General features: G+C 37.5%; 1 protein-coding gene across 1 annotated transcript in view; it reads right to left on the minus strand.

Annotated features, from left to right (window-relative positions):
• The window catches only part of LOC145989859 (hatching enzyme 1.2-like), a 67,261-nt gene extending 41,444 nt beyond the window's left edge, over positions 1-25,817 (minus strand). Inside the window, exons 1-2 of the mRNA XM_083125319.1 lie at positions 25,563-25,817; positions 5,537-5,680 (exon numbers count right to left, since the gene is read on the minus strand). Of these exons, the coding sequence (XP_082981445.1) occupies positions 5,537-5,680; positions 25,563-25,659 (241 nt within the window). The 5' untranslated portion in view covers positions 25,660-25,817. The remainder of the gene's footprint in view (positions 1-5,536; positions 5,681-25,562) is intronic.
• Between the last annotated feature and the right edge of the window lie 296 nt (positions 25,818-26,113).

Raw genomic sequence — 26,113 nt, forward strand, 5'->3', positions numbered from 1 at the left:
TCTGATATGTGAAAAGCTGAGTGCTACTTGTGGTACGGGCAGGTACTCGAAATTGAATTTCTTGAAGAAGACGATCAGTTCTTCTGTTCCCATTTGTTATTTTATGGAGGAAAATATGGTCTGCAAGTTTGTGTCTATCATGAGGGGTATGGATATTTAGCATTTTCAGGAGGATGGAAATGTTTTGTGGATGGAATTCGGTGACAAACAATGGCCAGAAAGATATTTAGTCTATCTAATTTTGAGGGGCATACCATAGACCAGATAGGAGAACAGTATTCAAGTTTTGGCGAAACGAGAGATTTGTAAAAAGTGCCGAGAGCAGACAGGTTGATTATTTTATTAAACGATAGAGGAGACCCAACATACGCATGGAACCCTTAATGACTGCACAGATGTGGTCACAAAATGAGAGTTTCTCATCAAATATGACGCCTAAATCCTTCTGTGCAGCAACCCTTTGAACGCAATTGTTTTCTATGAAATATTGCGTATTAAATGTATTTTTCTTTAAGGAGAAGGTCATGGTGGTACATTTCTGAGGATTAAGTTTCAGGTTCCTTATTTCACACCACTTTATTAGGGAATCTATGTTCTTTTGCAACAGTGCCATGTCATTTAAATTTGATATTTTACTGTATATTTTGCAATCATCGGCGAACAAAAGAAGGAAGACCATCAAGATAGAGGTTAAAGAGAAGAGGTCCAAGAACACTGCCTTGGGGAAGACCAGAAGATACAGCTCGATAAGAAGAAGAAGTTCCGGAAAGTACAACCTTTTGTTGTCTGTTTCGGAGATAGTGTTTGAGCAGAGAGAGAAGTTTCCCATGAATATTAAAACGATGAGATAATTTATGTAAGACATAGTTATGGTTTATAGAGTCGAAGGCTTTGGAGAAATCAAGATATATATATATATATATATATATATATATATATATATATATATATATATATATATATATATATATAACATCCAGTTGGGACTTTTTAGATATACAGTTGATAGCGTCAAATAATACGATGCTCAAGAAAGTTATGCAGGAGCTGACTGGTAAAAGCAGTGCTGTGTTGTATTTATGTATGGAGAGGTGAATTTGTAAAGTCTGTCCTTTATTATTTTTTCGCAGGCGATAGAAAATGGTGACAACAGGGAAATGTGTCTATAAGAAGCAACAGCATACTTGTCCCCAGATTTATATAACGGTACCACATTAACCATTTCCCATGAATCCGGAAATGTTGCCTCATTGAAGCATCTGTTTAATAAAATAGAGAAGGGAATAGCGAGAGAAGAAGCAGTGTTATTGAGGAAAATAGAAGGGATTTCGTCAGGACCATTTGCGCGATTTTCAGGCAACGAAGATAGGATGCTTAGAACTTCTCCCGGAGACGTGGAGAGAGATGTCAGAGAGTGACAGCAAACTGGAGTGAGATTAGGAAGAGAAGAAGCCGGTGTATTTGACACTATATTTTAAGAGAAAAAGGAGTTAAAGAGATCAGCTCTGTCAGGACGCTCTGCGTGTGCTGAGTCATGCCTACTTCGAAACGTATTCGGGGATTTTGCCTCCCTCAGTTGATGAGTGATCAAATACATTTGGGACTTGATTTGATGTTGTTTGAGATAGCTCCGGTGTATTCTTTGTATTTAATTTTCTGAAGTTTTTTTACAGTGGAGTCTTAAATCGGTGAAGGTTTTTCGAGTGTTCTAGTTATGATTTTTTTCCAGAGATCTCAGGCCTTTTTTCGGTTTCCCAGGGCAAGTAAGAGTTCAGAGTCGAACCAAGAAGGAAACTTGCATGATTTAGTTTTCTTAAGTGGCACGTAATATTTTTTTGCTGCGTGAATTACATCTCTCAGCACGTCACACGCTTCCTCCAAACTTCCACTTTCCAGAATCGTCCAAGGCATGGAATCCAGCGCCGAACGGATGTCGCCCCAGGGTGCTTTGTGCCAAACGAGGTGTTTGCGTCAGGGGGTGAGAGGTCGTTGACTCCTCAGGTAGTCCGGGAGCCAGAATGCAGCGTCCAGCGATTCGTGGTCCGAAGGGATGAGGTTTCTCGGAGGGGTGACGTGCCCTGAATGGAGGGAGGAAACAATTTAGTCAAGGTTGCTGTTTTTCCGAGTATTGTGCAAGTTGTGCTGGTGAAGTCCGAGACCATGAATGAAGTAATCCATGAAATAGTTGTCCTGGTTGTCTATTGCAATGCCGTGCGTGGAGTCTTTCCATGTAATAGAAAGGTTAAAGTCTCCGAAGAGAATTAGATCTCCCATAGAGGATGCTGACAGCACAGAATCGTAGCAAGCCTCTAGAACTGCCGGAGGGCATGTTTTGTGCGGTCTATAAAAACAGACAATGAATTATTTGCTTTTTTGGCGAGAAGCACCTCCACCCATAGAATTTCACAATCACGCTCTAGGTCACCTCGCACCACACTTTTCCACTTGCTATTCACACAAAGCATCACTCCCCCGCCCCTTGATCCTCTATCCTTCCTGTATATGTTGAAGTTTTGTTAAAATTGCAGTTCGCAATCAAGAACCCTGTCGTTAGGTCACGTCTCGGTAATTGCAATGCAATCTTGTTTCATAAAATCTGCAATTTCCATAGTGCAGTCAGTGAGTTTATTTTTAATGCTCTGCACATTTTGATAGTAAGCGTTGAATCGGTTTCCCATCGGCATGGGGCCTGGGTTCAACTTAATGTCCCCACACAACAACACAAGGAGGAGAAAGTTCCAGAGCCGGTGAGGCGAGGGCTTACCTTGACCGCTGTCCGTACAGCGTGTCTCCCTCGGCGAGGCAGAGAAGAGCGCCGAGAAGACGCCTGCCGCAGGAAAAACAAAACATCTTTCACTGCATTTCCATTCACTAAGGCTATCGCTTGTTTCTGCCATGGACACTGTTCAGGCATACGTCATGTAAAAAATCTATTAAAACTATCAATTTCTGTTCTTGTCTCATTGTTGTGGTAAGGTTGGCGGACCACTCTGTCCCAGTTATCTCTAGAGCAAGACCCGTATAGTGGGGTAAATCAAGTGGACACAGCGAAAGAGTACACGCTGCTGGGAAAGCTGCAGTAGCTTCCTCCTCCACGAAGTCCCGTTTCCTCTCACGTGTTCATTGTGCAGCCGTATCGCGTCATTACTTGCGCAAAGACTTGCTTTCGATCCCTTGCTCCAGATATAGCCGGGACAGAGTATAGTTGTCGGTTTTCTCTTGCTGTATGAAATAAAATTTAATTTCACAACTGTGAAATTTATTTTACGAACAAGAGTTTAAAACATTCACATTATCCATATACTAGCTGATTGCCCGGCGTTGGCCGGGGTATTTATTTTCCCAATCTTCTACTAGACAGGAAAATAATGAATTCTAACTATAGCGTAAAATAAACTTAGAGTTGAACGGCATTGGGAGTGTCACTATTCATCTTAGCGACCCCGAAAACTTTGGATTCCACACTAATATCGGTCATTTTACGTCACCCCCTTCCCACCCCCACCCCTAGGGGTGCCAGGGGTGTCTTACCACACAGTATTTCTTTTCTGATTGCAAGTGATATGTGTACCAAGTTTGGTTCAAATTGCTCCAGGCGTTCGAGAGTTATGCTGGAACAAATACACATACACACAGATTCCTCTTAAACCAGTCAAAAGAAATGAAAATGAAATTAGGAAACAAATTCAAAATTAACTGTGAAATTTACTTTCATAGACAGTAAAACTTACTTTTGTGTTTCGAGAAGCAGTTTATGTAACACATACCAACGACCTAAAAAACCTTATAACAACTGCCGTGAACTCATTGACACAATACATTCTTCTTCAGGTGTGGTACAAATTCAGCTACCATCTAGATGTTGCACGTGTGGCTGGAGGGGGTACATTGAACATTTATAAAGTTTATCGTCAGTATAATCAAATATAATTTGAAACTTAAGCACCCCCTCTTTCAAATATTATGTAATCATTCACATATGTATAATTCAGGAAATATAGCCCTACGAATTTGAGTCGACCTTTTGGAATCGCCCTGTATAATTATGATCCTTGCTGGACGAGTGAGTTGAACGGTAAACTACCTACCTATCGAAGGTTCCAAGTTTCAGTCTTTGATGAGGGTCACTGACAATGAACACCAATTACCAGATTCGAACCCGCGATCTTTTCTGACCTGTGTTATTCACTTCTTCACAGAGATCGGCTTGTAGCTTCATCAGTTTCATCCAATCATAATTTATATATTTCCAAGAATGGAAGAACTGTGACGTAAAAAAAAATATAGGGTGAGTCATAAATATGGCTACACATTTAAAGTAAATGTGTTACTGTACAATGTAGATGCAAATGGTGAATGGTATATTAAACTTGATACTTCGATTTATCATTTCAGAAAAGAGTCACGTGTCCTAGCTTACGTCATTACCCAAGATGGCGCTGAACATGCAGCATCAAATTACAATTGCATGCCAGAATGATCGTGAGGGTTGCGTGCACAGAAATTTCATTCTGATATTGAAATGCTCACGCTGCAACTGTAATTTGCTGCTGCATGTTCAGAGCCATCTTCGCTAATGACGTAAGCTCAGGCACGTGACTCTTATCTGAAATGAAGAAATTAAGTTTCAAGTGTGATACGAGTTACTGTATATGTAATGTATGAGGGACGTCGGAACCGGGGGGGCGGGGGGGCGACATACCCCCCGCACTCATCCCCGGGGGGGCTAGATAATTTTTTTGCCTCCCGCCCCCCAGTCCCGTGCTAAAAATGAGACTATATTTTCTCCAAGTTATGTTTCGTTTTGAAAAATATTTTGCACTATCTAAATGAATGTAGACTCAAGTTTTCGGTACCAGCAAGAAATACGTGGTACAATGATTCACGTTCAGATTAGAATCGCAGCCATCAATCAAGTGCAACGTGGAACAATCCCCCTAGGAATTCGCTGCTTTGGTTTCCAGTTTTTGTATCTACCAGGTGTTGTACGTTCAGGTGCGGCCAGTGTCAAACAATAAACCGAACGAACTCTCATGGGAAAGGAGGAGGGACAAGAGAACAGTTTAATTTTAAATCTCTTTCTTTCCGTCTACAACTACATTGCACGGATGCAGGGATTCCGAACCAGGGGAACAGATGGAGATTGAGCCTTCTAGGTAAAAAGTTGAAGGTGGAAAAATTAGAGACGAGTGCGGTTGTCTAATCGGTAGGGCCTCTAATGCCACGCGGAGACAGGGTTCGACTCCCGGGGTGGGTGATGTAAGGTCGAAATTTTTCTGGCCTTGACCCCGCATAAAACGGCTCCGGGGCTCACAGAGCCTCAAATTAATTGCTACCTGGGGGCAACTTTGGGGAGAGGGGGGGAGGATGCGGCCGGAGCGATGTACTGATCAATCACTAAAATCAATCATTAAAAAAAAATAAGCGATCTGGTTCTGTTGCGTTGTAAATATATCTAAGATCAAGGCTTTTCAATTTAGAAGGCTTATTTTATTGTGGCTTTTAAAGACAATTATTTCTTGAAGCCAAGACCTACCATATTCCTTGCTGATTTCGTAGGGGATGACTCCCTTTGGCCACCGATATTCTTCGAACCTGATTCCTCCTTTTCCCTTCGCAGGAAGGATTATATCTCCCTCAAAGAACTCCCCAAGTTCAGGGTAAAGGTCTTCAGGAACAGCTGAAATGAGAAATATATACCCTATATATGTATATATTTATGTATACAACCTTTGTCAGAAAAGTTCCGGGACTGATGGGTGTTATTCAGTCAGCTGATATGTGTTCTGAATAGACATGGCCTTTGAAGTGTTTCTATGAAAACTCACTACGTGGCAGGGCTGTGCTCAGCAACCCACTGTTCGGCTTGCTGGCGCATTTAGTTGGAAGTTACACGAGTGACGTGATGAACGTGAATTCTGAGGAGAGAGTTAACATTAAGTTCTGTGTTAAGCTAGGGAAGAGCCCTAGTGAAACATGGAATATGATACAGCAAGCTTATGGTGACGAGGCATTATCGAGAAGCTGTGTCTTTGAATGGCACAAATGCGTGTGTAAACGCCGCTGAAAGGGAAGCGTCATGAAGATATTACAACAATCCAAAACGGCTGCGACAGATGTGCTGAGAAGCATCCCAGATGAAGCTTTCCCTGCTTGCTCCCATGACCAGAAATGGTGGCGGCTGTTCATCGATAGCAGTAGTAGGAGAATTAGTTAGTGGATGTTGCTATTTAATATTCGCAATTTATTTGCACGTATTTAGATCGCATTTGCACGTACTTAGAACTAATTAGCATGTACTTAGAATACTTTACATTTATATATTTGCATGTTTATAACTTTTATGAATATATAATTATTTATTTTATGAAAAATATGTATATAGAAGGTAATTAGAGGTACTAAACGCTATGCATATGTTTTTATATACATTACTGCAAAGTATGTAATGTATGAAACTATAATAATTAATGTTTATAGTATTGAAAATAAGAGTTTATGGTTTATGAACCGCTATGAAAGGTGTTAATGGTACGAAAGAAGACGGTCCCGGTACTCGAACTCGCGATATGCAACGGTAATAAATGGTTAGGCCTATATTGTACAATGTATTTAATAATGTATGTTATTATGGTATGAAAGACGATGGTTTGAAACAGGAGACTGTGAACTCCGCGCAGGTAGACGAGAAAGGAATTTGAGGGATATGCGGTCAAGGTCAAATGACGTCAGAACGCCAGAACAAAGAAAGAACCCGATTGACCAATCAGAACCGGTTTTCCCAAGGCTAATCTGAACGCAAGAACAGGGGAAAGGTATGCAATACTGTAGGGCAGGGGAGGGATTCAACCAGACAACAAAGGATGTCTGGGAATGCGCAGCAAGGGTGAAATTTTTTGAAACTGTGCGTCGCTTGCATGCTAGAACATGTTTCTGTCTAAGTAGGCCAAGGTTTTCTAGAAAACTAGAACAAAGGATGTCTGAGAATGCGCGATGTAGGTCAAATCTCTGAAGCTATGCGTCGCTTGTAGAACCGGTTTTCGCCGCCAATTAATATTCCGCTCAGGGTTACCCCAAGGCACAGGACGCTTTAGCGCGGGTTTTGGGCTAGAACGCTTGCATGTCAGAACAGGTTTCTGTCTAAGTAAGCCAAGGTTACCGAGAACACAAGAAAAAAGGATTTTTGGATACCCAATTAGATTGGAGCGAGAATTTTACCTTGAACAAGGAGAACGAAGCGTAAGGGTTTTTTTTATTTGTACTATGAAGAAGGGAGAGCTATCAGGGACGGGGCCTACAGTTTTCACCATTTGCTTTTATCATGGGGTAACGAACCTAGGACCTTTTGATTATTGATTTAGGGAGTAAATTTATGTTACTGTGTGCTATTTAATGTAATATTGAGTTTATTTTTTACCAAACTTTGACTTTATGTCAAACAATTTCCCAGCTTATCCTTATTTTTATCAAAATAACACAATTCAATCTGTTCAGGAAAGACTTTTAGTTAGATTTTCGACACACAAAGTGTGTGTTCTCAACTTCTATCTGTTTATTTCACAAGTTTAGGCTTATTATTACTCAAATAACACAATTTAATCTGTTAAGAAAATATTTTTAGTTACATTTTCGACACACAAATTGTGTGTTCTCAACTTTTATCTGTTTATTTTACAAATTTATACCTATTTTGACCAAAATAATACTATTTATACTATTCAGGAAAGATTTTTAGTTATATTTTCGACACACAAAGTGTGTGTTCTCAACTTTTATTTGTTTATTTCACTATTTCACAAGTTTAGCCTAATATTTACTCAAATAACACGATTTGAACGTGTTTTTTTATTACATTTTGGACACACACGCACTCACACACACACACATCCACACACACACACACACACACAGAGAGAGAGAAAGAGAGAGAGAGAGAGAGAGAGAGAGAGAGATTTTTTCCAAGGTTACAGGATTATTCTCTAGTTTACTCAAATAACACAATTTAGATGTGGTTTGAATTAAATTTTGTACACATGAAGTGTGTTTCGTCAAGTTTTACCTTTTATTTTACAAGTTTAGGCTTAATATTACTCAAATAACACAATTTAATCCAGTCAGGAAGGATTTGTTATTATATTTTGGATGCACAAAGAGATGTTTTCAACTTTTTTACTGATTTTTTGGCAGGGCTTGTATTTATTTTTATTTATTTTGTTTTGTATCATATATACATTTACAAATTTTTAACTTAGAGTTTAGTATTTATTTAATTTTTTTCAAAAACACTAAAGAAAAAGTACTTTTAGCTAAAATGTAAGCCACAGAATATATTATTATTATTATTATTATTAGGGTTTACTGATTTCCACTATGCTATTTTTGGTTCTGTTTTTCTATATGTATTTATTTAGGTCAGGTTACGCCTGCTACGTAGGAAAGTTTGTTTATTTTAGAGTTTGCTGAGTATTTTGTTACTTTTATACTAGATAAAGTTTCCTATATATATCAGGTAGGGCTCCATCCATATATTTTTCTTTTTGCTGTTTGGAGATGATGTGATTTATTTTATGTACCAAATATTATTTTGAGGCTTAGTGAATTCTAGAGACTATTTATGCAGGAGAGAGGCCTTAAAAATTTTGATCTCAGATAACCCACAACTATTTGTCAGAGTATTTTAAAGGATATTTTATATTTATTATGTGCCACTAGAATATCAAAGCTTGCTTAATTTTTATGTCTGTAACGCTGTTATTGTATTTCTAGCTAAGGCTTACTGGATAAAGTACACGAAATGTTTATCATTTCGACTATTTACCTTTATACGAGGCCAAATTTTTAGTGTAACGAAAATTATTGTGTGTCTATAAAGACTGAAATTCCTTTATCGATGGGTCCATAACTGGACGCTAACCAACATTGTTCCTTCTTTTTTTTTAAAAAAAAATATATAACCATTTATCAATATATTGACAATTCACAGGACAAGACGAAGTTCACAAACGACTGACTATATGGACCATAGGTCCACTTGCTAAACTTTTTTTCTATGCTAGAAGAATAATTTAGCCTTATAACCTTTTTCAAAGTATTTTTGAAGTATTACTGGTTTTTTGGGTGCATCAACACTTGGGTTATTTCCATTTGGTTTATTATACGAGGCTACAATCACTATTTGAACACTGAAATCCTCTCATTGAAACTAAAAGCTTAGGCTGTAACTAGGGACTTAGTATGTATATCGATAATTTATAGGACAACACGAACCTTACAAAGGATTATAGGTGACGTAGGACCACACGCCAGAGCTTTGTTAATCTGCAAGAAGCATTTACAGCTAATATTACGAGGAAATGAGGTTGATTTTTACTGTTTCACAAGAATGCTATCTTTTATACACCCAATATTTGCTTTTTCAAGTAACTACTTGTACCATAAACACTTACAGGCCAACTCTAACTAGACTTCGAATTATTCTATATCAGCTGCTAAATTTATAAAGAACTATGATTGTGTATATTTCTGAAGAAGTACGCAAAAGCAGATTACCCGATTAAAGTATCTGAAAAACAGATTTTTCTATGCAAGTATATTTTTATTGACTGGATTATTTAACAGATCAAACAGGAAGACTGCAAAATTTATTAAATGTAGTTCTATAGTATAGGTGGTTTCAGAGATATAAAAAGAAAAAAATATAAGATTTCGCATTTTTTGCTTCTGAGGCTAATCGCGACGCTAAGGGTAAATGGCGAGGAAATGTAACGGAGGAGAAACAGTCCCAAAAGTTATTGGCTGCATGTAAGTTAATACCACAGAGATATTACAGTAGGTGTAGGTTCTACCACCAGAACTTTTCTATTATAATAATACTGGTTATGCTGTACTGTTAGCTAAAGATGCTGATATTTGAGAATCTTAAAAGCTTATTTGCAAAATTTTAGATAAGTAATAATCTGTTAGACTGTAAACATATTTTATATCCATTCTGCAAAAGATCCGATGACAAAATTTAAAAATTGTAATCGCCCAGACAGGGACTCGAATCCTGGACAGATAGGTTAAAAGCCTAACGCTATACCAACTAAGCTATCTGGGCACAAGGTATTCTTTTCTTGAAAAGTTAGTTATGTTAAGAAATATATTGAAACACTTGAGAACACTCTTGGTCTGGTTCCACAGAGAAGGAGACAACATTTCCAAATTTTTACAGACTGGGTGTATTTTTCCACTATAGGGGGCTTCACTATATGTAATTCGAAACGCTAAAGTTCAGCTAGGTTCCAAAATTGAGATAAAGATTGTGTTTGGCGAGATTAACAAGTTACAATTATATCCAGTTACGGACAAATAAATCTAAAACTCTCAGATTTACTGCACTAGCCAAGTTTTAATAACATTTTCTTCACTTTAGTACAAATACCAAAGAAATAGGTATATTTTTTTATAATTTGACAAAATGTACTAGTACTTAATTCACAAAGTTAGGTAAAAAACAGTATTTTTTAAAAATATTGTTACTGCCTTCAAATTTTATGTTATTTAGCCACTAACAACTGGTTTACACTGTTTGGCATCCTTTAAATAGGAAAAGAAGGAATTATTTGTTTAGTATTTTTACTACTTTATATTTATTTAAGAAATCAATTCTACAGTTTAACTTAATTTTAACAAATTGTTACTAATTTATTTATCAAAGTTATGTTATTTAGAGTGTATGAAGGCGTATAAAGTTAATATCTGTACTTATCAGTTCAACTAACAATTATATTTTACACACAAAAGATAATGTTTACAGTTAAATTACTTGAATCAGAGAATAATATTTTACAGTAATTGATACATTCAGCACTAGTGAGTACTTTTATGCATCAGAAAGTTTTCTTAATTTTCTATTACGCATGCAATTTTGGGCTATTCTTAAAATGTATTTCTAGGGCAAACTGGTTTAATTTTATGCTTATAATGCAAAGTTGACAGTTTTCGCACAATGCATTGTACATTTGTTATATTCTCTACTTACAATCCAAATATTATGCTTATTTAATGTATAACTAACTAACTCTCTAGCCTTCTTAAACCCGAATGTTCATGGCTGCAGCAACACATGCCTTTCATCTGTTCCTGTCCTGAGCAAGATCTATATACTCTTTTCCATCCCTACCAATTTCCTTTAGGTCCATCTCTACATTATCCCTCCATCTTTGTTTTGGTCTTCCTATTCGTCTTTTACCATCAGGTTTCCCAACAAGAATTCTGTATACTCTTCTTTTCTCTCCCATTTGTACCATATGATCTACAAACCTAAGTCTTATTGATTTAATCATTCTAATAATATCTGGACATTAATACAAATTATGTAGCTACTTCTAAATTATGTAACCTTCTCCACTCATCTGTCTCCTCATCTGTTTTAGGCCCAAATATTTTCCTAAGGATCTTATTTTCAAATACTCTCAATTTATGTTCCTTTTTCAATGTAAGGGACCAGGTTTGTTTACTGTATTTAACTTTTATTTTTTGTAATTAACAAAAATTAAAAGCTTATACTGTAGTTATTATATATTTTTCTATCAGCTTATTTTGAAATTAATATTATTAGGTATAGTCTTTGATTTATAACTATATTGCTTTTTTTATCAATTTGTTTAAGAGTACACGCAGACAAACACATGTGTACACACTTTTATGTAAATAGATATGCCTTTTTTCAATATTTTAGTATTAAATAGTTTAGCTATTTAAGCAAGGGTAGGAAAGGTAGGATTTCTGAGAATTTGTTGCAGGATTTGGTTGTCCAAGTAAAGATGAGAACTGAGCTGGGAGACTGTTTTGAACCTTTTCATGAGAGTTTGCATGTGAACTGTATGCAAATTGAGCACTATTGGCTGTGCATGCTTCTAAGTTTTGCTGTTATTTCACATCAACTCTGTGAGACTGTAGACAGTTTTCCCATTTCAAGTAGTTTTTATTGATTGTATTTGTATATGTTTTGGGGACTTAGCAGTTTTATGTTATGAGGCAGTTTGTTGTAGAATATTTTTACCGGATTGTTTTGAAATATTGAGCGTCTGCTGTTTTACTTGTAATTATTTTCCTTCTTGTGTTGTGTATTTGACTATATTTTGTCCAAGTTCGTAGTATTTAGAATAATTGTTATTGACTTGTAGATGTAGGGAGTAATAATCCTTTGCAAGATGCCCTATACTTTAGTCTGAACATTATTCTTAGTGTTCACTTTTGAAGCCTTAGTATTCTGGTAGTATTATTAATGTAGAGGTAAATTAGGCTGAAATGTAGGCATTTTTCTGATAAATTATACTCACTTAGTTGTTTCAGCAGGTAGAAGTTGCATGATGGTTTACTGCTGATTATGTTAATTTACTCTTCTTATGTACTACGTATGATGTAGCTTACTTGACTAATTGGAATTTTCTACTGGAAAAAGGATTGCTTGTCTATTTTATTCCTATGTTGTTGAGTTTGTCCATAAGCAAGCCATGTTTTTACTCTATCCTATGCCTTGGAAGAATCTAGATATATTGTGTTTGCAGTTTTATGTTTCTCTAAGGTTTCAGCTATGTAGTTTTTTAAACTGTGCTATGGGTGTGACTATTGATTTCTTTTTCTGGATCCCATGTTGGTTTCTGTGTATTCCTCTTGCTGCTTGAATTTGACTTAGGTTGTTTGCTTTTTTTCTTAGATCTTTATTTGTTTATTTGTTCAGAATTTTATATTTTTTAATATTCTTTTACATAAAAAAATTCAAAGTACATTGTTAAAGTCAAAATGTGTTAAATTCAATTTTTCAAAGTTGAAGTTTTAAAAATACAATTTTCTAAAATTAAAAGTTATAATGGTATATTTTTGTTAGTAGAAGTTTTTATACTAGGGCAAACAAATGGCAAGGGCTGAACAACTTTCACCTTCTTTTATTTATGTACATGACATTCGTCAGACCCATTCTAGAATTCAGTTCTGTGACATGGGATCTTTCCTGTGGTATTGGAAGATGTGACATAATTAGGAATATACAAAATAAAATTCTTTTCTACTTATATTTTACTATTAAATTGTTTAAATCATTTTATAGTTATGACAATCTATAGAACAAATTAAAACTTGAATCCCTTTCATCAAGAAGAATCAGACATGATCACAAATTTGTTGCAAATATCTTAGAAAGTTATTACTCTGTCCCAACGCCTTTATCCAGAATATCTACTCGAGTTACGCCATATCGTGTAAGATCAAAATTGTCGTTATCAACAACATGTAAAGATTATAAAAACAATTATTCTCTAAACTCTATAGTCAGTAATTATAATTATTTTCAACGATCCTAAAGATCAATTTTACTTTAATGTATTCATCAGGTATATTTTAATGTATTTATTATGTATATTTTAATGTATTTATTATGTATATTTTAATGTATTTATCATGTATACTTTAATGTATTTACATTTATATTTTAATGTACTATTTAATGTATTTAGTATTTATCTTTTACATTTACATTTGTATCATCAAATCTTGTATTATAAACTTGTAACTTACATATCTTTACATGTATAGATACTGCTGCACTAAGGCTTGTCAGCTGTTTTTCAGTAGGATAATATTAGCATAAATAAATAAATATATTTCTCAACATATACTCCATATTCGTGCAATAACTACTGTCTCCGTGTGACCGAAAGGGTACTGTGAAATTCTTGCGAATAACTGAAAAATACCGAAGCGAATTTAAACAAACGAAAGTTTACGACATTTTAATTCTCTCCAATTGGAATAATTTCAAATTTTCTGTCATCCGAACATTAATGCTATTTCTAAATTTTACACCTCTCAACTGTTGTGCATTTGCAATTGTAAAACACTTGAAATTCCTGTTTCTTTAGAATTGTTGTCAACAATAGAGAAAGAGGGCTCAAGCATCGGATCCTGCCTGTTACAAACGTTATTTTGAAAATGTTGGATGAGAGTCCCAAATGAAGCAGCCCACTGCTAACCCTCGCTACTAGGTGAAAACACATTTTATGTTGCTTTAAAATTAGTGTCAATGTAAGCATACTCTATTTTATGTAGCTCGTGTAGTGTCTTATAGTTTTTTTTTTTTATTTGATTTAGTTTATTTTACTTCGCGTTTTGTGCCTCTTGGCTAATTTGCGAATATGGGGATGAGTGATGAAATTGATGAATGGACATTCACAAACAACCAAGCCCGACCGGGATTCGAACCCGGGACCCTTGGCGTCGCAGCTCGATATGCTAACCACTAGGCCACAGGGTAGGGCTGTCTTATAGTTCACAAGGTACATTTTTACTATTTTAAGTCCATATTTAACTCCCTATTTTTATGAAAATAACTAAATATATATTTACATATAAGAGTTTTTTTTTAGTAGTGGCAACTATGCTATTGCGACGCCGTGCAACGGAGCCAGGCAATGTCGTTTACACGAAAGGTTAGTTACATGCGTGCCCTCCCTCAGAGCAAATGAACTCACTCCTCCCGCTCCATGCCAGTTGGCAGTGACAGCAAGAACAAAGAAGTTGTGAGCCAGCTGTTGCGGAGTGCAGTCACGATGTTTACGAAGCACGAGCACCGGAGCTGGTTAAAAATTGAATGTGGTATAGTCGTTTTCACGTTCAGAAGACACAACGGCGCTTATGGAGAAACCGTACAGTGTTGCCAATACAGAGCTAGCTCATGTCGCCGGAAAATGATGAGCTTCCCTTACAATGTAGGTGTTACATATTTTATACCGCGTGAGGCACCTAAAAGTACCACCTGAAATAGCGAAGAAACCAAAAACAGTAGCGATGTGAGGTTTGCGGGAAACAATAATATCAAATGGGGCTCGTAAATCGGAGGTATGGGGTGGGTCGAAAAATATCGACAAATGGGGCATCTGGAGCAAAGTCAGATTTTTTTAAATGGAACGATATACAATAACATGCATAATATAAAATAGCACACGCAGAGAAACACAACGCCGTTGGTCTCATGCATCTACTGCACATAGGAACGAAGATATGGCCATGTGAAAATATGTAAACAAACTAACAAGTGGCCCACTTGACCGTCAGTACCACGGCATGTACAAGTATGAGATGTCGGAAGCCATTGGACAAGATGAAGACAGAACGTGTTAAAGGAAGAAAAAATACAGTAGACATCGTCAGCACCATGTATTTGACAGTGTTACAGCATAATTAAAATGACCATGACAGTATGTCGAAGAACCACTGCGTAAGAAGCGAAAACCTGTCAAAGTGTATGTTCAAAGTGGTGGCCGTCAGCTGCGATACAGGCAACGAGGCGCCCACGCAAAGATCGTTGCACAGAATGTAGCATCTCGTAGGGAATGTCGCTACAGGCCGCAGTAATGCGGTGTTGCATATCCTCTGGAGTTGTTGGCACATCCCGGTAGACAATGTCCTTCAGCTTTCCCCACAGGAAAAAGTCTAACGGTGACAAATCTGGGGAACGAGCCGGCCATTTGACAGGCCCTCTACGTCCAATCCAACGATTTGGAAATGTATTTTCCACACATGCTGTAGCGCGTCTTGCACTGTGAGCTGGACACCCGTCATGTTGGTACCACATGTCCCTCCTTGTCTGAAGTGGTATGTTCTCCAATAGTACAGGCAGTTCATGTTGTAAAAACTGTATGTATCGGTCAGCATTAAGTGTCCCTTGTATAAAAAAAGGGCCAATGAGATGTTCACCCACTATACCACACCACACGTTCACACTCCATGGGCGCTGGCGTTCCACTTGGCGAAGCCAATGTGGATTTGTCACCGACCAATAGTGCATGTTCTTTAGGTTGACATTTCCATGATTGGTAAAATTTGCCTCGTCAGTGAAGAGGATACGTGACAAATCGGGTGTGTCGTGTCGTAACAACCATGTGCAAAACCGAACACGGTCCACAAAATCATTCCCGTGAAGTTCCTGATGGAGGGAGATATGATATGGGTGAAACTTGTGTGTGTGCAGAATGCGCAATACACTTCGCTGACTCAACCCAGCATCCCTGGCAATTTCACGGGAGCTAACGTGCGGATTCACAGCAACAGCGGCGAGAACATTTGTTGCACCTGCGTCACCTGTAGTTGGCTTGTTCCGCACACGTGCTCGTGGTGTTACACTTCCGGTGTCTCTTAATTTAATAAATAACTTACCAAACAGACGTCGAGATGGCTGTCGTCTGTCCGGATATCTCTCTGCGTACACACGGTAGGCTTCTGAGGCATTCTTTCGGCATTCCCCATAAATCAGGATCACGTCCGCTTTTTCTATGTTTGTGAACACCATAATCTTCGCTCTTACCACTACGACTGCTTGCTATGAACTAACACGATCTCGTGGACCTGCTATCAACACTTGCTCTGCGTAAAGGCAGTTCTGTCAGGCACCTGAGAAGTCTTACATGCCGTGGTACTGACGGTCAAGTGGGCCACTTGTTAGTTTGTTTACATATTTTCACATGGCCATATCTTCGTTCCTATGTGCAGTAGATGCATGAGACCAACGGCGTTGTGTTTCTCTGCGTGTGCTCTTTTATATTATGCATGTTATTGTATATCGTTCCATTTAAAAAAAATATGACTTTGCTCCAGATGCTCCATTTGTCGATATTTTTCGACCCACCCCATACCTCCGATTTACGAGCCCCATATGATATTATTGTTTCCCGCAAACCTGACATCGCTACTGTTTCTGGTTTCTTCGCTATTTCAGGTGATACTTTTAGGTGCCTCACACGGTATATATAATGATAACGTATTTCCCATAAGAAAAGCATTGTCCATAAGAGCCCATTGTGTCTTCTGAACGTGAAAACGACTCTAGAGGTCGCAGAGCACGATCTCATCATGATCAGCAGCAACAGCACTCTAACATGGCACTTTCTTTTTGTATAATTTAATTATATGGTGTAAAATTAATTTATTTTGCAACCTCAAAGAATTTAATTATGCAAAGTACCACTTTTAAACATAAAGATGCCGGCCACCGTGGCGGAATGGTTAGCACATCGCGCTACGACGCCAGGGGTTCCGGGTTCTAGTCCCGGCTTGAGCATGGATGTTTGTAAGTGTTTATTCATCAATTTCATCACATCATCACTCATTCCCATCTTCAAAAATTAGCTAAATGTGGCACAAAAGCGAAGTAAACTAAAGTCAATCAATCAATCAAACATAAAGATATCCATAAATATACCTAGTCTTCTTCAGATGATAGAATTCATGATAAGATAGATCATATTCTAATTGATAAAAGAAGGCATACGTGTACTAGTATAATTAACGTTCGCTCACATAGAGATGCTGACTGTGGCAGTGACCATTATTTAGTAATTGCTAAATTAGATTTCTTCCAATCAAAAATAAAAATTTTAACTACCTAAGTACAGAATATTCCTTCTAAATTAAATCATCGAAAAAGTAATATGGGATTAAATAAATACAGTAAAACCTCGTTAATCCGGACTAATGGGGAAAATAAGTTGACCGGTTGAACGAAAGTCCGGATTAACTAAAATAACCTAAAAGAACAATAGAAAGTGCATTATAACTCCGTTTATACCAACAAAGGGTATAGACCCAAATACACTATACAGTACAGTACAAAGTCTGCGGGAAACAGAATTTCATCAGTGGTTGACTGCCTTTCCTTTGGGAAGTTCTCTTGTTGACTTCTAGCCACATTTAAAACCTTGCTTTTTTCCTTTGCCTTTTGCCTGTCCGGATTAAGCGAAATCCGGCTTATCGGGGACCGGATTAACGAGGTTTTTCTGTAGTAGAAGGAAACAGCGAGAAGACGCATCAGACCACCAAGGCTTCCGGTAGAATCACATAAAAATTACATCCAAAGGAACACGGGACACGTAGGATTTGAACCCAGAAAGGAAAAGAAACATGCCAAACGAATATCAAGAAAACCAGACAGAATTAAACACACATCTAGAACTGTTAACTTACCCACTTCTTTCAAATACTAGTTCTCTGTCACCTTCATCTTTCATAACCTTGCTATCCTGGTGAATGTCAAGATTAATCTCCTCTCCTGGTGCTTCCAGAATAGTCAATAACGACGCCCTCTCAGCATACAATTCCCCCTACCTCAAGACACTCGCACAACATATGTCGCCCTTATATCTGACACTACCATCACACTTCATACTTAAGCCAAAGTCCAAACTAGCCGTCTCACTTGATTAACTTCTTCTCCTTGCCTTCATTACCGGTCATGAAATAATCTCCACTCTCCCTACACACACTTACACTTAAAGAACGACACACAGAAAACTACAATACAACACGAGAACACGTCCACAGAACGTCACATCTACCCACTCAACTCCAAACACTTTCTCAGTCAAGTGACGTACTGAAACACGCACTACATACCTAAGAAAACTACCACAAAACAAGTATCATATTAACAAAGTTTGTAAACCGGGTTTGTTCTAGACTACCGAAGAACCCCGGTACCAGATCCTGCGGATTACATTGTAACTTGCAGGAATGTATTATGTATTCTTTGAACCAAATAAAGTCACGAGGAAGTGAAAACGGGGGAACCGATATTCCGTGGAAAACACGTTCTGGTCTTTTTAGGTACCAGAACATAAGCGCATACCCTCGAATGTATGGGGGTGGAGGCGGGCATCTTCCGGGTGTTCCCCCCTTTTCTTTTATCTAGATATAGTAGCTGATATGGTAAGTAGACATGGAAGTCAGTTTTGCTCAAGGTGTGTATGTACTTTAAAATCAGTGACTTCGCTTCAGATGGTATAGAAGAGCCCCGTAGCTAAATAGTTTGGCGCCTTAGGTAGGATTCTAGTTTGGCCCCCTCTTGCATTTCCAAACACCGACATTTTATGTATATTATTAGATATTTTCTTCTTATGCCATACACATTTTAAAAAGAGGAAACAAAGAAAAAACTATTTGAAAAATAATAGGGGTAAAGTAAGATACTTTCGTGGCACAGGTTATTTGGCGATATTCTTCTAATGTACGCCACAGCATAACCTATACATTAGATGCGATGGTTCGCTGTACTCATCATGATATGCATTTCAGAAGGTGGGCATCGCAAGCCATTTCATTTGTTGCATCTATGTTAGAAGAATTGAATCGGTCGTTGCAACCAACAGTATTGACAACAGAGACGGCAGAGATATTAAGTTGAAAAATTGAGTGCTTTTGGTTTTGGGAATGTGCCAGTGACACGTTTTATGAACAAACGGAAGAGTTTTTCTATTTGAGGAATAAGAGAAAGCAACATGCGCCAAATTACCTTATTTTACCCTATAGGTTATACAGAGTGTAATTTTTATGGTGCCAACGAACCAGAGAAACGTATAGAGGACATCAAAACAAACAACTTTTCTCAGTAACAACATTTTTATCATGGGTACGTCCTTTCGGCGCTACAGTCGTTATAATATTTGACAATGTAGGCTAAGAGACAAAATACGATACAGTATTAGCACAGATAAAGGTATATATATATATATATATATATATACACACAAACACAAACACCCTTATCTGTGGAATTAGCAATTCCTTTTGAATACGTTGTTTTTCTTACAATTTTCGTATCGCTGGTTTATTTCCCGTTGGGTACTGAACGCGTTTTCTCCCTTAGTTTTACGATACATACTAATATGGCTGGTTGTAGCTATGTTATTTTTCAGTTATATGTGTGTTCCTGACAACCCTGGCACGCGCCTCTTCACGACAGGAAATGACGTCAGAGATGCTATCAAATGTGTTGGGTTGCCAGCATTCAGACGACAAGACGGACTTTCTTGAAAGACTGTGCTGCCGAAACGACGCACCAACGTTAAAAATGTTGCTGAGAAAAGTTTTTTGTTTGGATGTCCTCTACGTGTTTCTGTGGTCCGATTGCACCATTAAAATTACACCCTCTATATAAAGATTCATAGTGTGTCTTTCCGATTGAAACAAGTTTAGCATAAAAATATTTCAGATTTTCTTAGTGCCTGAAGAACATCTTTACAAACGTACCGTTACATGTATCTATGTACAGGGTAAGTCTGTCACTTTGCATCAAGCTTATCAATCGAGAAAGATTTCGACGGGCCTGGTATAGAACACTGCAAACCCAGTGTGCGAATTAACGGGGGGGAGGGGGGTTAGAGACGATTACGTGGATTTCTCTTTCAGAAATCATTTCATCCCTGGCATAATACAATTATTTTTATTCCTGCCAGGGATGTTTTTATCCCCTGAAAGAAAATGGAATTGAAAGCATATAGTACGCTGTACCATTTCTTCTATGTAACGAACACAATTTCACAATCATCATTAATGATCCAGTCATCAAAACATTTTATGTGATGAAAATTATGGAGCCTTGTGGATTAGAAAATGTCACCATTTTGCAACTGGCCCAACTTAACCGACACAAACAGGCTGTTTTTCAACTTAGTCTTCAATGCGTAATGCTGATATAGTGGAACCTTGATAACCTGAACCTCAACATCTCGAAGTTTTTGTAATCCCCTTGAATTGTCCATAACACTCAATACTAATTTTACCTCAACAACTCGAATAAAACCTTGATAAGACGGATTTTTGTAGTTTATGGGATGCCGTTCGAGCTCAATAATTCGAAGGTAGAGTATGGAAAACCTCTATGAGGCGAAGTTAAATTCTAATCACCTCTATAACTCGAAGTTTTGGTCGCACGGGCGTCAATAAGTCGAAGTGTAGGGTGAGTACGTACAATGTCAGGTGATCAACAATCGTGTCGGAACTTGAACTCCCCCACCCTGCCGTGTATGTAACCATCATTGTTAACGCGACGTTCAGAAGGGTCAGTAAACCTTAGGCCTCTATAACTCGAAGTCGGCGATTTTGGCCCTCAAAACTCGAAGCTTGGTAAGTCGAATTCCTTTATACCTAGAGTTTTTTCTTTTCCCCTTCAAGTTCGAGTTATCGAGGTTCCACTGTATTTTACTTGTAAATGTTCACAAGAAACTTTTTGGTAGGTTAGTTGGACGTTACGTTTGTACTTGACAATATATATATTTGGTCACGTGTTCGGTGTTTATAGTTCGATAGCTCTTTTTGTCCATGAGTTGGGGTTTTCTTAGAATGTAAATATGTACACTAAGTGTTTCTAACTTACGTGTAAATGCTATCATAATATTTAATGACCTAGGTATTTAGAACTGCGACAGAATAGTTACATTAGGTAACATACAAATTTACATATCCAAAACAAAACTACTTCCCAAAATGAAATCACAAATACGCCACTAAATGGGCACAGCCCCCCCCCCCCCCAAAGCAAAAAGAATAAATCGTAGAGTGTGAAAATATGAACAGCTATGAATCATCAGCTTCAGAAAGGTTACAATAGGAAGAAAAACACGTTCGCTTTGATAACAACCCCTGGCGTTCATTTATTATGTATGCAATCGCTGACAGGTGGTGACGAAGGATATAAGTGACAATGGTCAATGACTTAAATGAACAGCTCAATGTTACATTGGGACGTTTTCACTCCATGTTTCGTGTGGTGTTCGTTTTCCAGATTTGCTTATTTATACTGGAATTAAGTGTTGTGGCAATTAGCATGAGAAAATTAATAATAATGATAAACGAATAAACTTCTTCGTGATTCAGAATGAACGCCGCCATATCTGGTGGAAACACATTTCATGTTGATTCGCAAGTCCAGTCCCGATTAGCCTATCTGAGCTTAAAGTCAAATACAGCTAACAATAAATATCTGATGAAACTTTCAGAAGAAACCCTGTAACTCATAGGCGTGCACACGGGGGGAGGGGGAGGGCTGCAATTGCCTCCCTAATCATATTTTCTCTAAGAAGGGACAAGCAGGGTATTTTTCCATGGGGCATATTATCCCGATAATAGTGTTGCTCCCTCAAAAAAACACCACTTGAATTTGAAATTATCGCAATAATGTAAATTACAAGGAGTGAAATCAAATTATAGAAATAAAATATATACTTTTAGGTTGACATTCGACACGGGCAGGTGTGACCATCCTTGCCCCCCCCCCACCCTTATAGACGTCCATGTCCCTCATACATTATTGTTCTTTCACCTAGAAATTTAGTGGAGAGGAATCGTATCGCCGTATTTAAACGATATTATACTAAGAAAATTAAGTATTTTCAAGCCGACTAAAGTTCAAAGCAACTACCGAGAAAGGGGGTCCATGGGCGCAGCTACAGGGGGACAATGGGCATTGCCCCTCCCCAACCTTGGACGGAAATCAATTATAGGAGGCAAACATTGAGGTAAAAGAAAGCAAGACAGGTATAATATAAGAGCAGCAGGCCAAAAGGATACTCAAGAAGAAATTAGTTTCTGCGTCTTTCTTGCATTATTTCTTCCAGACAGTGAAGAGACCAAGCAAGGGGACACAGAGGGGCAATTGTCCCCTCGATATCAAATTTTATACAAATAAAAATACATTTTGTAAAATTTCTTGCTCGCTTCACTCGCAATGTCTGGTTTTCTTAAGTCTTCTCAAGTTCAGAGTGGGCGGCAGGAGTCGGCCTTGGGCGCCGATCGATCTAAAAAATTTAAAAAATGTAAAAGAGAATGCCATGGCGCCCTGTGAAAATTTTTGTGCCATATTAAATCAATATTGTTTTCAGTTTGCAAAAATTTAGATCTATTAATTTTCTTGCTCGCTTCGCTCACAATTTTATTGTTTTCTGTATTGCATTGTAAATTACCAGAGAGAGAAGTTATAACTACTAAGTGCTTCAGACTCTTGCTGCTAAACAGTTTTGTTTGGAGGAAGAGGAGCCCGGCACATTTCAGATACAATTTATTCGTTATTGTATGTATGTATGTATGTATGTATGTATGTATGTATGTATGTATGTATGTACATATACCCATTATTGCAATGAAACTAAAATAGTGAGACTTGCTATATATCATTGGATGCACAAACATTTTATTTCAGCTTCCTAGACCAAATAGGAGCATAGCAGAGTTACAACACATTTAGTATAGCTCAACGAGCTCAGAAAAGTCAATTTCTACTAACTTTGACCTTGAATAATTTTACCAATTACAAGACAAACGAGACTCAAAATTTTCACGGTTACCAAATTCCATGGATAGTTTCAACTTCCCAAATTTCATAAAAATCGTAGATGGTCAGGTTGAAAATTGCACATGTCTGTCTTGATTTGGAATGGAATTACTTATAATATAATTTGGTATGGTTCTTATTTATTACATTTTCTTCTGGCTAATGTAATTTCTAATCTATATTTATTTAATTTATCTATTTTATTTTTAACTAGCTGATTGCCCGGCGTTGCCCGGGTATTTATTTATCCCAATCTTCTCTTAGATAGGAAAATAATGAAATCTAACTATAGCGTAAAATAAACTTAGAGTTGAACGGCATTGGGAGTGTCACTATTCATCTTTGAGACCCCGAAATCTATATATTTTACACTAATATCGTTCGTTTTCAATTATTTTTACCTTCCCACCTCCACCCTTAGGGGTGCCAGGGGTGTCTTGGAGTTGAACGGCATTGGGAGTGTCACTATTCATCTTAGCAACCCCGACAACTATGGATTCCACACTAATATCGGTCATTTTTTAATATTTTTATATGTCACCCCCTTCCCACCTTCCCACCTTCACCTCTAGAGGTGACAGGGCTGTCTTGGAGTTGAACGGCATTGGAAGAGTTATTATTCATCTTAGCAATGCAGAGAACTATGGATTCCACAACAATATTGGTCGTTTTCGATTATTTTTACATGTCACTCCTTCTAACTCCCACCCTTAGGGGTGCCAGGGGTGTCTTACCCCCACAGTATTTCTTTCGAGATTACAAGTGATACGTGTACCAAGTTTGGTTGAAATCGCTCCCGGCGTTCGAGAGTTGTGCCGGAACAAACACAAACAAACACACACACACACACACACACACACACACACATGTACACACATACATCCATTTATATATATATATAGATTCCACGCAGCTGTTAGAGTGCGCGTCAAATCTCCTGCATATGGCGATAGCCAACAGCAGCACTGCAGCGGTGCCATGTCGAAACCTCTTACGGAAAAGATACAGAGTGGTTGAGCGGAACGCCTTGTCACGAAACTAGGCAACGCCGCACGTCTGTGATTCGCTTGTGCTGTTCAGCCGTTCAAGGCCATATGCAGGAGATTTGACGCGCACTTTAGTCATTTATCGTCAGTTGAGACGATGATGAGATTAAACTAGTGAGGGGACACTCACAAGGTAAACTTATTCAAAGGAATACATTTATATAATCAAGGGATAAATAATAAATGTTAAAGCAAATTATACTAAATGGTTAATTTTTATAGAACATATGATATTATTGATTTGTCTCGTAATTATATAATGGTAAAAATAACTACATTCCCTAAACCAGAAGATATGACAAATTATAATTTGCCTATATGAGAATATATTTTATGTCAAGAGAATGTAATGACGTATCATTCTAATTATTTAATTGGGTATAACATTAAATTAAAAGTTAATTCATGGAATCTTGTTTTTTGATTGCTATCTTATTTTCTATTTAAAAAGTTTTTGTTTCGGGACTCGAATCTCGTAGATAGACTAGAAGTCCCCTGTGTTCAAATGAAACGATGCTGTTAGGTGTGCAATATAATTGCATTGAAAATGCCAAAAATAATACTGAAGTTAGTTTCATTACATACGCCTTATAAGCTTTACGTGCTGCCTAAGGGCAGGTAGGGGTGTAAGGGGTGACCCTTTCACGTAGTACACCCAATTGTCAACCTCGCTTCCACGTAGTATACCCTGGACTGCATTTTGCAGACTAACGAGGCTCTGGTGTCTGGATGTACGGCCAGTATAATCTTTGTGCGTTGTCCAATGTTTTGTCCTCGTTGTGCTGAGTGCCCCTTTACAGCCTCAGCTCTTAACCCAGGTATGGATATTTTAGTCCTCAGACATTACAGCTAGATTATTAGATATGGTAAGGGGATAGACCCGGTGTAATGTGACGGGTGCAAAATAGCCTAAGTGCTGACGACCCAAATTTTAAATCCAATCCATCAAAATAACGGCAGGTAAAGCATAGTGGCAATCTCTCGAAGGCTCATTGAAACTCACATACATGATAATTTTACATAATACATGTGCACGGTGCTATATGTACGGGAAACTTTACCTTTACTTCTTACACGATAATTTAATATTTTGAAGATCGTTGTCGGAACTGGTGTTAGAAATTGTGTTTGAACAATACCACACGTTATTTTTGATAACAAAACAAAGTTATTATCAAGGGACAGTAGGCCTATACGATTTGTTTGCTTTCTATCAACAATCCTATGTTGATCAGATTAAGAAAATTAGTATTTCTAGTCACTAAAAATTGTGAAATTTCAAAGTAAAAGAAATTTGTAATGGAAATTGTCATGTGTTAAATACGCTCTCTTGAACCTTTAAAGTGCATGAAGAAATACATAAAATCTTATCTTACCGTCATGATAAATATCCTCTACTTCTACAGGACCTAAAATAACACACGGAGAAATTATTGCTATATAAACAAGGTGAAATACATAATGATTATTCATTGTTCGGAATTGACCAAAAACATTCAAAGCTGATATTTACTAACGCGACACTTTAACACAAAACAACTCATAACATGCCATTTTTACCAGCTTCAGTTAAAAAACTATATTTTGCGTTGCAATACAAATATTGGAGAATATTATAGTGTTCTTGTGATAAGACCATTGTAACACTGAAAGCTTTTATTTCAAATCTTGTCGGGGACAAATAAACAGTTAAATTTTTATCGATTCACATTAATATTAAGTTCGTAAATTTCTTAACGAAAATACGTAGATCGGCCATTAAACACGAATACAATATTATAAGGTCTCTGAAGTGTGGTTGACATGTTTTTAATTTCAATTTTATTAAGTACTGTCGAGTATTGATTCAGCACAGAGCTGGATATAATCGGATGCAAAAGAGTTAATGTTAGTTTCAGGAAAGTTCCGAATTATGGCTATGAGGGAC

Source organism: Lepisma saccharinum, chromosome 7 (assembly GCF_977018435.1).
Source record: "Lepisma saccharinum chromosome 7, izLepSacc3.1, whole genome shotgun sequence".
Classification (NCBI taxonomy): Eukaryota; Metazoa; Arthropoda; class Insecta; order Zygentoma; family Lepismatidae; genus Lepisma; species Lepisma saccharinum.